Below are 13,620 nucleotides of genomic sequence, written 5' to 3'. Positions count from 1 at the left end.
TGAGGATGGATGTATGTATGTTTGTTACTCTTTCACGCAAATACTACTGAACCGATTACAATGAAATTTAGCACACATATAGGGGGCAACTTGAATTAACACATAGGATAGGTTTTATCCCGGAAATCCCACGGGAACGGGAACTGTGCGGGTTTTTCTTTGAAAACGCGGGCGAAGCCGCGGGCAGAAAACTAGTAAAGAATAAATCGGTTAACATTATCCAAATGAAGGTACTTGCATAAAAACACAAAAATTTCACATCCTTGCATTTTATTAATCTTTTCACATTAATATACAATATTTTACGTATATTATTCGATACTAATCATCCAAACAAACCAAAAATTAATTTATTTGTATTTATTGAAATAAATAACATAGAAGTTACCTCCTCCGCCATTTTAAACAACATGGCGGACATCTCCGGGCCAGTTTGTTCCACGAGCATTTTGAATGTTCCCGCATCTGCGTCGCTCACTTCAGACCTGCAATTTATTTATTTATATTAATTATTACAATTTAAAAACTTTGCACTATGAAATAAGTAAAAAAATGTCATCTGTAGGTTTGTAAAAACACAATACACTAACTAGATATCTATACTAATGTTGAAAATATAAAGCTGAAGAGTTTGTTTGTTTGAACGCGCTTATCTCAGGAACTACTGGTCCGATTTGATAAATTCTTTCGGTGTTAGTTAGCCCATTTATCGAGGAAGGCTATATATCATCACGCTAAGACCAAAAGGAGCAGAGTAGCAGGTACGACTGCACAGAAAGTATTAGTATAATAAAAATGAAATGCATTTTGCCAGGAATTTTACTTTTTTTTTTAATACGCCTACCTTCTTCAAATATACTTTAGACGGAACAATATTGTGTACTAAAATATTTTAAGGTGCCAATTATTTTTATACTTTAAATATCTTCAACTGTACCGAATATCAGAAATTTAATATCAAAAAACGTGTATCCAGTAAAAATTGTCCAAAAACGCGGGCAAAGTCACGTAGATCACTTAGTATTACACCAAAACGCATCATAAATAACAGACAAAAACACCAACCTATTGGAATAAGTCCTAACTCTGTTATCTTTGGACATAATCAAAGTCTCCGATTCGTCAGGTCTCTCGAACTCTCCCGAAGATTGGAAAGCGAAGTTTTCCGGTATCGCTAGAGGTGCCTGTAAGTTTAATTTAATAAATATAAAATAAATATTTCAGGACAATTTTCACACACGGCACGATCTGATCCCATACTAGGCTTTCGCTTGTGTTATGGAAACCAGATGGCTGATAAACATACATATATAATTTTAAATAAATACTTAGGTATATAGATAACTAGCTTTCCGCCTGCGGCTTCGCCCGCGTTTTCAAAGAAAAACCCGCATAGTTCCCGTTCCCGTTCCCGTGGGATTTCCGGGATAAAACCTAGCCTATGTTACTCGTGGATAATGTAGCTTTCGAATGGTGAAAGAATTTTTAAAATCGGTCCAGTAGTTTATGAGCCTATTCATTACAATCAAACAAACAAACAAACAAAGTTTTCCTCTTTATAATATTAGTGTAGATGAACACCCAGACACAGAGCAAATATCTATGTTCATCACACAAATATTTAACCCGGGTGGGAATCGAACCCACAACCAGTGGCTTGGAAGGCAGGGTCACTACCAACCAACCAAGCCAACCGGCCAGTCAAGTATATAATTATTAATATAATAAAAAAAACACGCTTAAACTTATGAAATTATTTTATTGTGAGCGATCCTCGATAAGTGTACAAAGTTTGAATTAAATCTGTCCGTTTCAAAATCGAGTGTAAAGGAGTCGGTTACATACAAACATACAGGTTGAGCTAATAAAAGCGTGTTAAAATTAAACACAAAAGAAAATTTACACATATTTAAAAAAAAAAGATCAACAAATCAAGAAAAAATAAATAAATTGGTATTGGCAGTGTTTTTATGTTATAAACAGTCATTAAAATTATTTAATCAAATAAAAAAAACCAAGAACTCACCTGGCTCTTAGACAGCAGACTGCGTTTCGGCTGAAACTCAACTTTTTGCTGAGCGTTGGTCAGCAATTCGTATGGATGTCCCGATTCTACTACGCGACCCCTGAAAAATGTTTATTAGTATCAAAAATCATGAAATTAACAATAATTATATTTTATAATAGCAATATTATAAAGCTGAAGAGTTTTTTGTTTGCTTGAACACGTTTATATCAGGACCTACTGTTCTGATTTAAAAAAATTGTAGGATTTCATAGACTATACCTAAAGATCATCACGAGGAATTAGACGAATAGCAATAATTTTAATGCAAGAACGACTGAACAAATTTTTTGTTGTTGGATTTTTCCTAGCTTTGATTAGGATTATAACTGTTATTTTGAAAGGTACTTCCAAGGTGGAGTGGACCAAAAATCTAGTAAAGAATAAAATCATAAATGGTAAATAACAAACGAAACTAACAGTTCTTTGGCATTAATATGCCAAAGAACTTATATCTACCTAACTACATAATTGTAGTTAGGTAGATATAAGTTACATATTATGTAAATTTATTGACATTATTTAAAAGAGCAACTATGGAGTTTCTTGCCGATTCTTCTCCATAGATACTGCTTTCCGAATCGGTGGTAAATGTTAAAAATACTATGTAATGACGATTCGAAAGTGCTACTAAATAGTAGTCTAATTGAATAAATGAATGTTTGAGTTTGAGTTTGAGTTTGAATATAAAGTTGTCAAAAGAGAGAATTGATTGTGTATTTGTAACGATTTAACTCAAAAACTACTGAACCGATTTCCAAAATTCTTACATCAGTAAAAAGCTACACTATCCCCGCAACCCATAGGCTACATTTGATTAAGTTTTTACCCTAAATACTCACTTGTCCATAACGATAACGCGGTCGTAGTCCATGACTAAACTGATGTGTAACACAAAAACTACTGAACCGATTTCCAAAATTCTTACACCAGTACAAAGCTACACTATCCCCGCAACCCATAGGCTACATTTGATTAAGTTTTTACCCTAAATAAACTCACTTGTCCATAACAATGACGCGGTCGTAGTCCATGACGGTGTCGAGTCTGTGCGCTATTGTGAGCACGGTGGAGTTAGCGAAGCGGCTTCGGATCGCGCGTTGGATCTGACGGTCCGTTCTAAAGAGAATAGTAAGTTATTGTTTAAAGTCGAGCCAATTTAATAGGCAACATTTGACGTCTATCAATTTTATCTTCGAAGAGAGGTAAACTGCTTAAAAAAATCGATTAAAGTGAATTAATCGATACGGAATTCAAACATTTGTCAATCGAACTTGCAACACATGTCAATTTTAAAATCCTTCAGGCGAATGCCTGTCCCAGTAATATACTTTCTTTCATAAATTTAAGGAGCAAAATAAGACAAGTATCTACATAATAAGTCAAGCAAATGTGCAGTTCTAACAAAACGATATATCATGTTATTCTATGTCGTCGTTACTAGGTTACCTTGATAATTTTGTTGAACTGTCAAATGTTGTTAAATATGTATATTTATTAGTGGAATTCTTTCATCGAAAAAGGGAGGATCCTCGACCAGTCTACTCGACTGGCCGTAAAGGCCCCTATGAATGATGTCGGAAAGTTTTATTTATGTTTTGTAGCGAAAACATTTCGCTTGCGCGATTCAGAGCGAGGTGTCGCTACATGTGTACGTGTGTGTGTGTGTGTGTGTGCTTGTGTATGTGTGTGTAGATGTGTAATGATAACAGTCCACTGAAAACCAGCGCTGTGCGTGCATTACTGCCGTACAGTATTTAGCTGAGTTGGTAACCCTTTTTCAAGGACACTCTACCGTACTAATTTAGTGTAATTTTTTGTCTCCTTTTTTTCACGTTGTACCTTGTTAAATAATTGTGATGTATTTGCTTTTTATGTTTTAAGTTTTTTTGTTGTTGTTTATTATGTAAATGTTTTGGTTTTTAATGTCAATTGTCTTGTGTCATTGTCAAGTGTCTTGAAATAAATGTTTTTTCTTTTTTTTTTTTAATGCATGTATTGTGTATATGTGACTCACTCGGTGTCGACGTTGGCGGTGGCCTCGTCCAGCACGAGCACGGCTCGCGGGGCTAGTGCGGCCCGCGCGAGGCACAGCAGCTGGCGCTGTCCGCCCGACAGGTTGCCGCCGCCGTCGCCCAGCCGGCCCGCCAGCCCGCCGGCTAGCCCGCCCGCCAACTGCGGTAGGGACACCTGCGCACAGATGTTTTATGGCGTCAATTGGCAAAGAACTGCGCGCAACCGAGGAAAATGACGTAAAGAAACAATCGAGAAAAGTGGGGCAAACACGGTAGCCAAGACTCTGTTTGGGTCGCAAAGAGCGCGTCAGCTGCGGCAGAGATACGAGATTTGTTTTTGTGTTTCTCGATGTTGGCCGTCAAATGGCAAGAAATGATCGAGAAAAGTGGGGTAAACTCGAAAGCCATGACACTAAGGGAGCTAATTAACGCAGAGCTAATTAAGTAAGTATCTCAATGCAAGTCAGAAAGCTCGCTAGTCGCACGCTGACGGCACGCGTAGGTACCCCTAGCCCACCCACCGACCTGGCGCGGCAAATATTGAAAAAATAAATAGCAGGCGATGTTACTGGATCGACACCAAACCTAAATATGTTATTAAAAAAATTTTTGTACGTACGTCTGTCTGTCTGTATGTTCAGGCATCACGTAAAAACTAACAGTTCGATTTCGATGAAACTTGTTATAATTATACCTTATTATCCTGGGGATAAAATGGGATACTTTTTATCCTGAAAAAATTTATAGAAAAAAATAATTCTTAATTTTTCCGCGTGGACGGAGTCGCGGGCGTTAGCTAGTTTAAGAATAAACTCAAACTCATATATTTTGATCAAACCAAAATTTTATGTATACATATTTATAATTAGGAGAATATAATATATCGACTTTCTTGCCAGTAAAAATTTAGCCGTAAGCATGATTAATTAAATATTCTCTAATCAATTTTTTGGAAAACATTTCGTTCACTTGTTTTTTATATAAATTATATAAATAGTAGCGGTCCGCCCCGGCTTCGCCCGTGGTACATATTTCGCAATAAAAAGTGGCCTATGTCCTTTCTAGGGTATCAAAATACATATATCTATACCAAATTTCATGCAAATTGGTTCAGTAGTTAAGGCATGATGGAGTAACAGACAGACAGACATAGTTACTATCGCAATTATAATATTAGTATGGATTCGAAAAAATCACGGTTGCCTAATTAAATCCGGCCGCAAATAAGGGTTGCCAGCTGTTAAAGATGATGAATATTAAAGGTTGGGTGAAGGAGAGTTAGCGTGAAAAAATGTTAAATATAAATAACCTAATCTATATCTATACTAATATTATAAAGAGGAAAGGTTTGTATGTATGTATGTATGGTTTTCACGCATAAACTACTGGACCGATTTCAAAAATTCTTTCACCATTAAAAAGCTGCATCTTCACTGAGCAACATAGGCTATATTGCATTTTCAAAAAATTAGAGATCCTTACCAAAAATGCAATAATGTAACCCAGGGTGTAAAAAATTCCTTAATAAAAATTCTGTCATCGCGTGCGCTGTGGAATCTATTCCTTGAAGTACGAGGATGGTTCTTATGAAAAAAAAAAAGACGGGTTGCACTGGGGGAGTGCCGCAGAAGTGAAAACTTGATTATTAACGTTGATCATGTTTGATATTTTGAAATGGTATCCGTCTTACGCTTTTTCGATCAGGCCACGTGTCCTGACGCGAGTTTAAGATTTTATACCCATTACAGAAAAAGTGCTCAACGCCGCTAAATAAGTTTTCACTTCAAAAACGTAAACGTGTAGGTACCACGGGCGAAGCCGGGGCGGACCGCTAGTAAAATATAAGTCAAATATACCTCTTGCAAAGCAGCATGTAATTCAGCATCACTATGCTTTCCTTCCGGATCGAGATTATCCCTCAGACTTGCAGCAAATAGTGCAGGTCGTTGCGGTAAAGCACAGAGCCGTGAACGCCAAGCGCGAAGCCCTGCAGCTTCAGCCCGAACACCGTCCACACGAATGGAGCCTGATATCTTGCTTAGCCTGAAAGAACAATCTTAATCTTAATACTATTATAAAGGCGAAAGTTTGTAAGGATGTATGGATGTATGGATGTTTGTTACTCTTTCACGCAAAAACTACTGAACCGATTACAATGAATTTTAGCACACGTATAGAGGGTAACTTGGATAACACATAGGATAGGTTTTATCCCGGAAATCCCACGGGAACGGGAACTATGCGGGTTTATCTTTGAAAATGCGGGCGAAGCCGCGGGCGGAAAGCTAGTTTGTGCATAAAGAAAAGAAATTTCTTGCCAAAAACATTAGGTACATACCTAATTTCCTGATCATGCTTCCTGAGTCTATGTTGAATGTTATTGGAATCTTTATTTAGTTCGAGTGATTAAATACGTCGCATCGATTCGGACTAAATGTTTGTCGTTTTTGTATTGATGCCACGATTATGCCAAAATCGACTGATTATGAATTTCAGAATACACATGCATTTTTGGATAAAAATAACGAACGAGAGCACATTTTTTGTTTTTGTTTTATTTGATCGTGAATTTACATTTTAACCTAAATCTTAATTTAGGTTAAAATCTAAATCCACGATTTTGTTTTAACAAAACCCAACTGAAGAACTACCACAAGCTCACATGAAAAGTGATCGGACATCATAGCTGGTATCATCCACTTTGGATGGTGGTTCTTAACCCGTCACGCGTCCGGCGCACAGCCGGCACCGATCCCGATAGTGTCAAGGGAGTTCACGAAATCTAGCTTTTTTATGACCGAGTTTGAAAATTTTATTTACCCTATTGTTTTATAATTATATGCCATGTATGATATATTTTTGGAAAGAGGAAGAAACTAGTTATAGCATAAAAATGTAATCATGACGATATATTTTTTCTATAAAATTATAAAAAATTGATTTTCTTTTGTTTTAATTTTAATTGCTTACATACTAACACTTACATGATAATGCTGAGTCATCAAATGATCATATTCACGTTTTCATATCACTACACGATTGCCAAATACATTCACTTATATTTTCACACATTTAACACAACGTATTTCACTGTGAATAATAACAAATCTCCATTATTCACAAACAAGAAAAAAAGCGCCATTTTGCGTCTTCCGCACTGAAAAGTTGAGACACTTTTTCACTGAGTATTCTTCAAATATCCCTAAAACCAATATCATAAACGTATTCTACGTAAAATTTCCAGTAATATACGTCTCAATTATCACTCATCTAATTATTCCTCTCGGCATAATTCACAATCCAAATATTCGTTGAACAAGTCACAAACTATGGCCGATGACGCAACTCAATCAATGATTCACTTTTTTTTTTATTTTGTGGTTTTGGTCTCTATTGCCTGCCTCGGAGTCGTGTCGATTCGAATTATAAATGTTTAAGGCATAGAGAAATATTTTTTATACTGGAAACATTCACTAGTAAGTCTCTACTGATGACCTTCAATGTCACGGGCCGCGTTACGCACAGGCGTTTGTGCGCAGGACGCTACAGTACCATTTTGAGTTACGCACACCCGCTGTGCGTATGACGCGTCACGGGTTAACTTGACCATAGACAAAACCTAACCTAACCATGGTCAACATATAATCTCACTTTTGACAAAAATTTTCTCGACCACGGCCAACCTAACCTTTCCATACCTAGAAAACTGGAAAATAGCACTTTTCCTACCTAAAAAGTGCAGCAACCAGGGAACTTTTCCCCGCTCCCGTCCTCCCCACCACGGCGACCTTTTCCCCCGGACGGATCGTGAAGTTCACCCCCCGGATAGCATAGCTGGTATCATCTACTTTTGGTAATGGCTCTTTTGTCTCCGCTTTTGGTGGCCTCTCGTATTGCAGGGATACGTCTTCGAATACTATTTCTCCTGTAAAAAAGAGAATAAATGTTTTAATTGCAAAGATTTAAAAATAGAAGTTGTTTTAATCTATACTTATATTATAAAGCTGAAGAGTTTGTTTGTTTGAACGCGCTAATCTCAGGACGAAGTGTTACAAAGTAATTGCAAGAATTTTTCTACTTAGATTCTCAGCAATACGAATTCAAATTCAAAATTTGCATTGGACAGTCCATTTATCAAAGCTTAAGGCTATATAATAACTACGACAAATATAATTGAAACATCCCTGATAAACATTACAAAAATGGACAAAAGATATTCGTGATCGTATTGTGATTAACATTTATGTTTGCTCTGAGTCTGGGTGTTAATAATCTATATAAGTATTTATTTAAAACTATGTATGTATGTTTATCAGCCATCTGGTTTCCATAACAAGCGAAAGCTAGTATGGGATCAGATCGTGTGTGAAAATTGTCCTGAAATATTTATTTATAAATATTTATTCTTTCTACATACCTCGATTAGGCCAAGTATCAAAATCAACGCTTGGACATTCATTTTTAAGAGCTTTGATGTCCGGTTCCACCGGACTCTCTGCCGGTAGGTTCGTGTATTCTAATATCCTTTCCACCTAGAAAACAAATTTAATCCGTCAGTCCTCGGATCACAGACACAATAGAAAATCTATTGTGTCTCGGCCCGATCGGGCCGCTCGGTGGTCAATGGGTTAATTGTAAATCATCGCAATTTCAACAAATCATCTACAAATCTACACTAATATTATGAAGAGATAGATTTCATTGTCTGTAAGTTTCTTTGTAATGGATGAATAAAAAAAAACACAGAGCCGATTTTGAAAATTATTTTTGAAGTAGAAAACTAAATGACTCTTCAGTGGCTGGCTTTCGTTGATGCGAAAATTTGTATACAAATATATTGTGGGTATCTAAATTCAATGGAAAAAAGCCGAGTGGTTTTTTAGTAGAGTACACTACAGTTTTTTAATTATTATAACAGATTTATATCCCCTGATTGAAATTTTACTAGTTTCAATATCATTTTTGCTCATCCTAATAAATCCTATAATAAATTTAAGAAAATAAATATTATTTTAATAAAAATTAAGATAAAAAAAGTTTTTCTTACGTACCGATGTCATCTGATTCTCTACTTCAGCAGTTTGCCTCATGCCGTATTGGCACATTCCGACGAGTCCTATCACTTGCGTTATAGCCAGACCCACGCTACCACCAAGATTACCTGGAAATATACATTCAAAGTTCATGAAGTATGTGGCCAAGTGTTTTTTGCGTATTTTTGCGAAATTATTATTAGCAATTTGACTGCTTCTACAAACATACAGATTTCTCGAATATTTTAGTACGCTTGTGTCGCCGTAAAATTGTAAAAACCGTTAGATTATAATCTGTCGAAAAATTGTAATCCGTAACACTAACATGCAATTTTTCTTTACTTATTCCTATGCACAAGTGTTTGTACAATTATGTGTATAACATTATTCATCTTTTGAGTAGCGTGTGCTGACAATATTGAAAAATGGAGTCGTTAATCAGTTCTTTAGCGATAATATGGAAATTATTACATTTATTTTGTAGCAGAGAGCCAGTAAGACAATCTTAGAACCATAGAAATCTAAATAACAAGACAATATAGAAGTGCTATAATGTCATAATTAGTATGAAAACCACTGTCGCCAAAATCAACACATTTAAACCGAAAGCTAAACAGTACACACAAACTGTAAACTATGCCTTTTATTGGACAGCTTCATTTTAGTGAAAACTTACTTTAAAAAATACGTCGTCGGGCGTCTCGAGAGCAACTGAATAGCGACGAACGCACTGGTGGCTTGGAAGTCACCTGAGTGGCGACAAGGTCACGCGTGCCTACGACTTCTAGTGTCTTGTTATTTAGATTTCTATGCTTAGAACACTTCTGCGCAATTAGAATCTTTATACGGTCTACGGTTTTACGGTTTTACGGTCTACTCACCATCCCTGAAGAACAGGAAGAAGCTAAAAGTGACCATGGCCAAGTAGACACAGCAGAGCATGTCCATCCAGAAGCCGAAAGCCCTATTGCTGCACAGCACCAAGGTCCAGGCGGAACTGTGCAGGTCCTGGAGCCTGTCAAACTGCTTTTAACAAGTATTTTAGTCTACTCACCATCCCCGAAAAATATGAAGAAGCTGAACGTGACCATAGCCAAGTAGACACAGCAGAGCATGTCCATCCAGAAGCCAAATGCTCTATTGCTGCATAGGACCAAGGTCCAGGCGGAACTGTGCAGGTCCTGGAGCTGATCGAACTCCTGGGCAAGGGTGCGTTGTTGGGAGCCAGTAGACCGGATCGTTGTGAGACCGGATACTGTGGCGGACGCGTGGTTTAGGCTTTGGCTTCGGGCTGAAATGGGAGCGAAAAATAAATGTTAAATTGCGTTATAATAATAAAACGGTTATTTTAGATTTTAGAATATATGGGATGGGATAGAATTTCAAAATTATTCAGTTCAGTTATTTATTTCATGGTTTTAAATAAAATGATGTAAATTGCTACGTTAATTACGTGGGTAAAGAATAGTTACACACAAAAACATGACAGAAATCCTACGAAACTCAAAAAATCCCGATCTGGTTTGACAAAGTTTATAAGACCACGTTATTATACCCCAAAGGGGTTCCAATCAATGGTACTGGTACTGGATGGATGACGTCAAAAATGAAAAATAATAGAAAAAAAATGAATTAAGTATTAGTGATTAAAATTTAATTTAAAAAAATAGTGTAATTTTAATATGTAAAATAGCTTTAAGTATGTAAACTACCTGTAACATAACTTTTCTTGTGGATTGGAAATAAACAGGCTTCTTATTTATTTATTTATTTATTATACCCCCCACTAGAATAACTTCATTATTATCCCGTCTATACTCTATTGTACATCCCACCCACAGACATAGATAGACTACGCAAGTACCGCGATCTGTATGAAAACCAAGCGTGTCATATTTTTTGTACTGACCTTGACGCGTTATGACGTCACGAGCGCTTTTTAGTGATGGTAATTTCATTTTACGCTAAATCGATTAGGACGCCACTCGCGCGGCGATTCTAGTATCGTCCTATCCCATCGAAGTAAATCGAAAGAAATCAGAGATCAGACTAGATCTATGTCTAAGAGGTAATTAAATAAATGAATCGTAATCGATTACTAAATCGATTCAAGACAGAAAAATGATAATTACCATAGACAGAGGAATGATAAAATAAATGTATAAACCTTTTAATATTCTAACAAGTAAACTAATGTGTTTTAGCTTTTTCTTACATATGCCCATTGAGTTACCGTGTACTACGTACTAGAGAGGCCATCGAAAGAAAGTAATGAAACTGTCAATCAATCAATCTTTATGTCCCGTTGCATCAACCCATTTTTCTTTTATGTTCGAGTTACTTGGAAAACTGAAAAAACAAACATAGTCTAATCAATAAGGAGTTTTGACAAAAAAAATCTATGCCTTTTTTTCTGAAAAATTGCTCCTTCAAATTATCATTTTTCTGTTCGATTATAAAATCGATTAGAATCGAGAACTGTTGCATCAAATGAACATCACTAACCACAAAATTGGACAGAAAAATGAGAACAGAAAAATGAGAAGACGCTATTCATTGCTTGTTATCATACGACTCGATCTTTACCGTGCCAAGTAAAAGCCGCAATGTATTCCGAATCATTTCGTATGATTTGGTATCCGTGTTTGTCACGATCGTTTTCCACAGATATTCTTTATTTGATTTTAAAATAAATAGTGCATATTCTGATTAGAAAATTACTTACCGGTGGAAGGAAACATCTCTGCTAACTCGGCCACTCACAGCTGTGGAGTTTCTACAGTTTATAACGGCGTAATTCGGCATTTTACTTTATTCAGCTTCACGTCTTTCCTTGGCGAACTGCAAGCGCGGACTGAGTGTAGGCCAGCGTCAAGTAAGTTTCATAATCTTAGTTTGGACACGGGAAGTACATACACTCGCTTAGTCTATCTTGATACATGTCTGTGATCCCACCACTCCCTACATCCCACCACTCCCTACTATCCCAGCACTTCCACTATCCCACCACCCCCACTATCCCACTATCCCACACTCACCGATAGCCTCGATCCGCTTCAGTTCGCGGCTGGTGTTCAGGAACAGCGCGCGAAGCAGCATTAGACAAGCCGCTACACACGCGGTGGGCAGAAGTAACCACCAGTTCACCAAACACACCACAACCAGGATACCGATTACTTCCAGGAAGAACTGGTGGTGATAAAGTCATATATTTAGTACTAGCTGTGCTCCGCGGTTTCACCCGCATTGCTTTGCTCCTGTTGGTCTTAGCGTGATGATTAGGCCTTCCTCGATAAGTGGGTTATCTAACACCAAAAGAATTTTACAAATCGGACCAGTAGTTCCTGAGATTTGCGCGTTCAAACAAATAAACTCGAAAAAATTAGTATAGATAAATCGCGTTTAAAATCTGTTAAAAATTAAAATCTTTAATTTCTACATACTATACACTACAATACTCGCCTAAAATCAAACACTAGAAAATAGTACACTCTAATAAAAAGATAACTACATAATATATTACGTCTTATGGCATAAGTTGATGATATCTGTGGACATATTTTGATTGACATGTGTGTACATTTATGAAATGTGCATAATGCTGTGTGATATAAAAAACAATCTCACCCCTAAACAATCGACCAAAGCGACGGGCAGCAAAGTGTCCACCTGCCCCATATCCTTTGAGAATCTGTTGAGTATCCGTCCCGATGGATTGTGGTGGAAGAACCACATCGGCGCGTTCGTTACACCTCTGAAAATTAAGTTTTATTATAAGTTTATTTATTTATTTATTACTCTTCAATAAAACTATACATAGAAAACTTATTGCTTATATAAGTATACAAAACAAAACAGTATAGTTTATTAGGCGGCCTCATCACTTAGAAGTGATCTCTTCCAGGCAACCTAAATTATGTAGCTTCTAAGTAATGTACTGAGTTTTTTATTAGTTGACATGATTGACAAGATTTTGAAAGAACAACTGGAGTTTCTTGCCAGTTCTTCTCCATACATACTGCTTTCCGAATCGGTGGTAAATGTTGAAAATATGTAATGACGATTTAAAAGTGCTTCTAGAAGAATTCTAATTGAATAAATAAATTTTTGAGTTAGTTTGAGTTTAGTTATGTAGCATCTAAGTAATGTAATCGATGCAGAGGATTGCTTTTAAAATATCATTTAAATCACACACGTGTAATATTATGACACGTGTAATATTGTGACACATGTGATATCGTGACTAGTGTGATATCGTGAGTAGTGTAATATTGTGAGTAGTGTAATATTGTGACACGTGTAATATCGTGACACGTGATATCGTGACTAGTGTAATATTGTGACACGTGTAAGTTGGTGACTTGTGAAATGTTGTTACTTATATAACATTGTTACTTGTGTAAAATTGTTATGAGTTCAACATGTGACTTGTGTAATATTGTAACACGTTTAATATTGTGACACGTATTATTTGTGACACGTGTAATATTGTTACTCGTAATTAGTG

General features: G+C 36.5%; 1 protein-coding gene across 1 annotated transcript in view; it reads right to left on the bottom strand.

The window, feature by feature from the left end:
• The window catches only part of LOC149895748 (putative multidrug resistance-associated protein lethal(2)03659), a 55,877-nt gene that overhangs the window by 2,444 nt on the left and 39,813 nt on the right, over window positions 1–13,620 (bottom strand). The window contains exons 21-32 of the mRNA XM_090118468.1: window positions 12,741–12,867; window positions 12,152–12,302; window positions 10,168–10,404; window positions 9,132–9,241; window positions 8,498–8,612; window positions 7,810–8,005; window positions 5,937–6,123; window positions 4,083–4,255; window positions 3,068–3,184; window positions 2,027–2,126; window positions 1,066–1,184; window positions 389–485 (exon numbers count right to left, since the gene is read on the bottom strand). Of these exons, the coding sequence (XP_089974594.1) occupies window positions 389–485; window positions 1,066–1,184; window positions 2,027–2,126; window positions 3,068–3,184; window positions 4,083–4,255; window positions 5,937–6,123; window positions 7,810–8,005; window positions 8,498–8,612; window positions 9,132–9,241; window positions 10,168–10,404; window positions 12,152–12,302; window positions 12,741–12,867 (1,729 nt within the window). The remainder of the gene's footprint in view (window positions 1–388; window positions 486–1,065; window positions 1,185–2,026; window positions 2,127–3,067; window positions 3,185–4,082; window positions 4,256–5,936; window positions 6,124–7,809; window positions 8,006–8,497; window positions 8,613–9,131; window positions 9,242–10,167; window positions 10,405–12,151; window positions 12,303–12,740; window positions 12,868–13,620) is intronic.

This window comes from Colias eurytheme, chromosome 30 (assembly GCF_061535395.1).
Source record: "Colias eurytheme isolate Ceu_HAF_F1 chromosome 30, ilColEury1 Martin Lab GWU primary, whole genome shotgun sequence".
Lineage (NCBI taxonomy): Eukaryota > Metazoa > Arthropoda > Insecta > Lepidoptera > Pieridae > Colias > Colias eurytheme.
Note: the sequence above shows the minus strand (reverse complement) of the source record. Positions and strands in the feature narration are given on the sequence as shown.